Here is a 202-nt window from a genome sequence, read left to right on the forward strand (position 1 = left end):
GAGACTTGGAGCCGCTGGAGGTGGAGTAGCTTTCGCTTTTCCTGGGGAAAGAGGGAAGGGAGATAAAACATATGGGTTTTCTTCTAAATTATAACTTCATCCTGTATTCAAAGAATCAACCAGGTTGGAAGAGACCTCCAAGATCATCCAGTCCAACCCTACCGTGGTCACTAGACCATGGCACTAAGTGCCACATCCAGTC

General features: G+C 47.0%; 1 protein-coding gene across 1 annotated transcript in view; it reads right to left on the reverse strand.

Annotated features, from left to right (window-relative positions):
- Positions 1–4: 4 nt before the first annotated feature.
- The window catches only part of CCNL2 (cyclin L2), a gene marked incomplete at both ends in the record, with an annotated part of 7,210 nt that continues 7,012 nt past the window's right edge, over positions 5–202 (reverse strand). Inside the window, one exon of the mRNA XM_009084575.1 lies at positions 5–41. Coding sequence (XP_009082823.1) covers positions 5–41 — 37 coding nt within the window. The remainder of the gene's footprint in view (positions 42–202) is intronic.

Source organism: Acanthisitta chloris, unplaced genomic scaffold (genome assembly GCF_000695815.1).
Source record: "Acanthisitta chloris isolate BGI_N310 unplaced genomic scaffold, ASM69581v1 scaffold31231, whole genome shotgun sequence".
Taxonomy (NCBI): Eukaryota; Metazoa; Chordata; class Aves; order Passeriformes; family Acanthisittidae; genus Acanthisitta; species Acanthisitta chloris.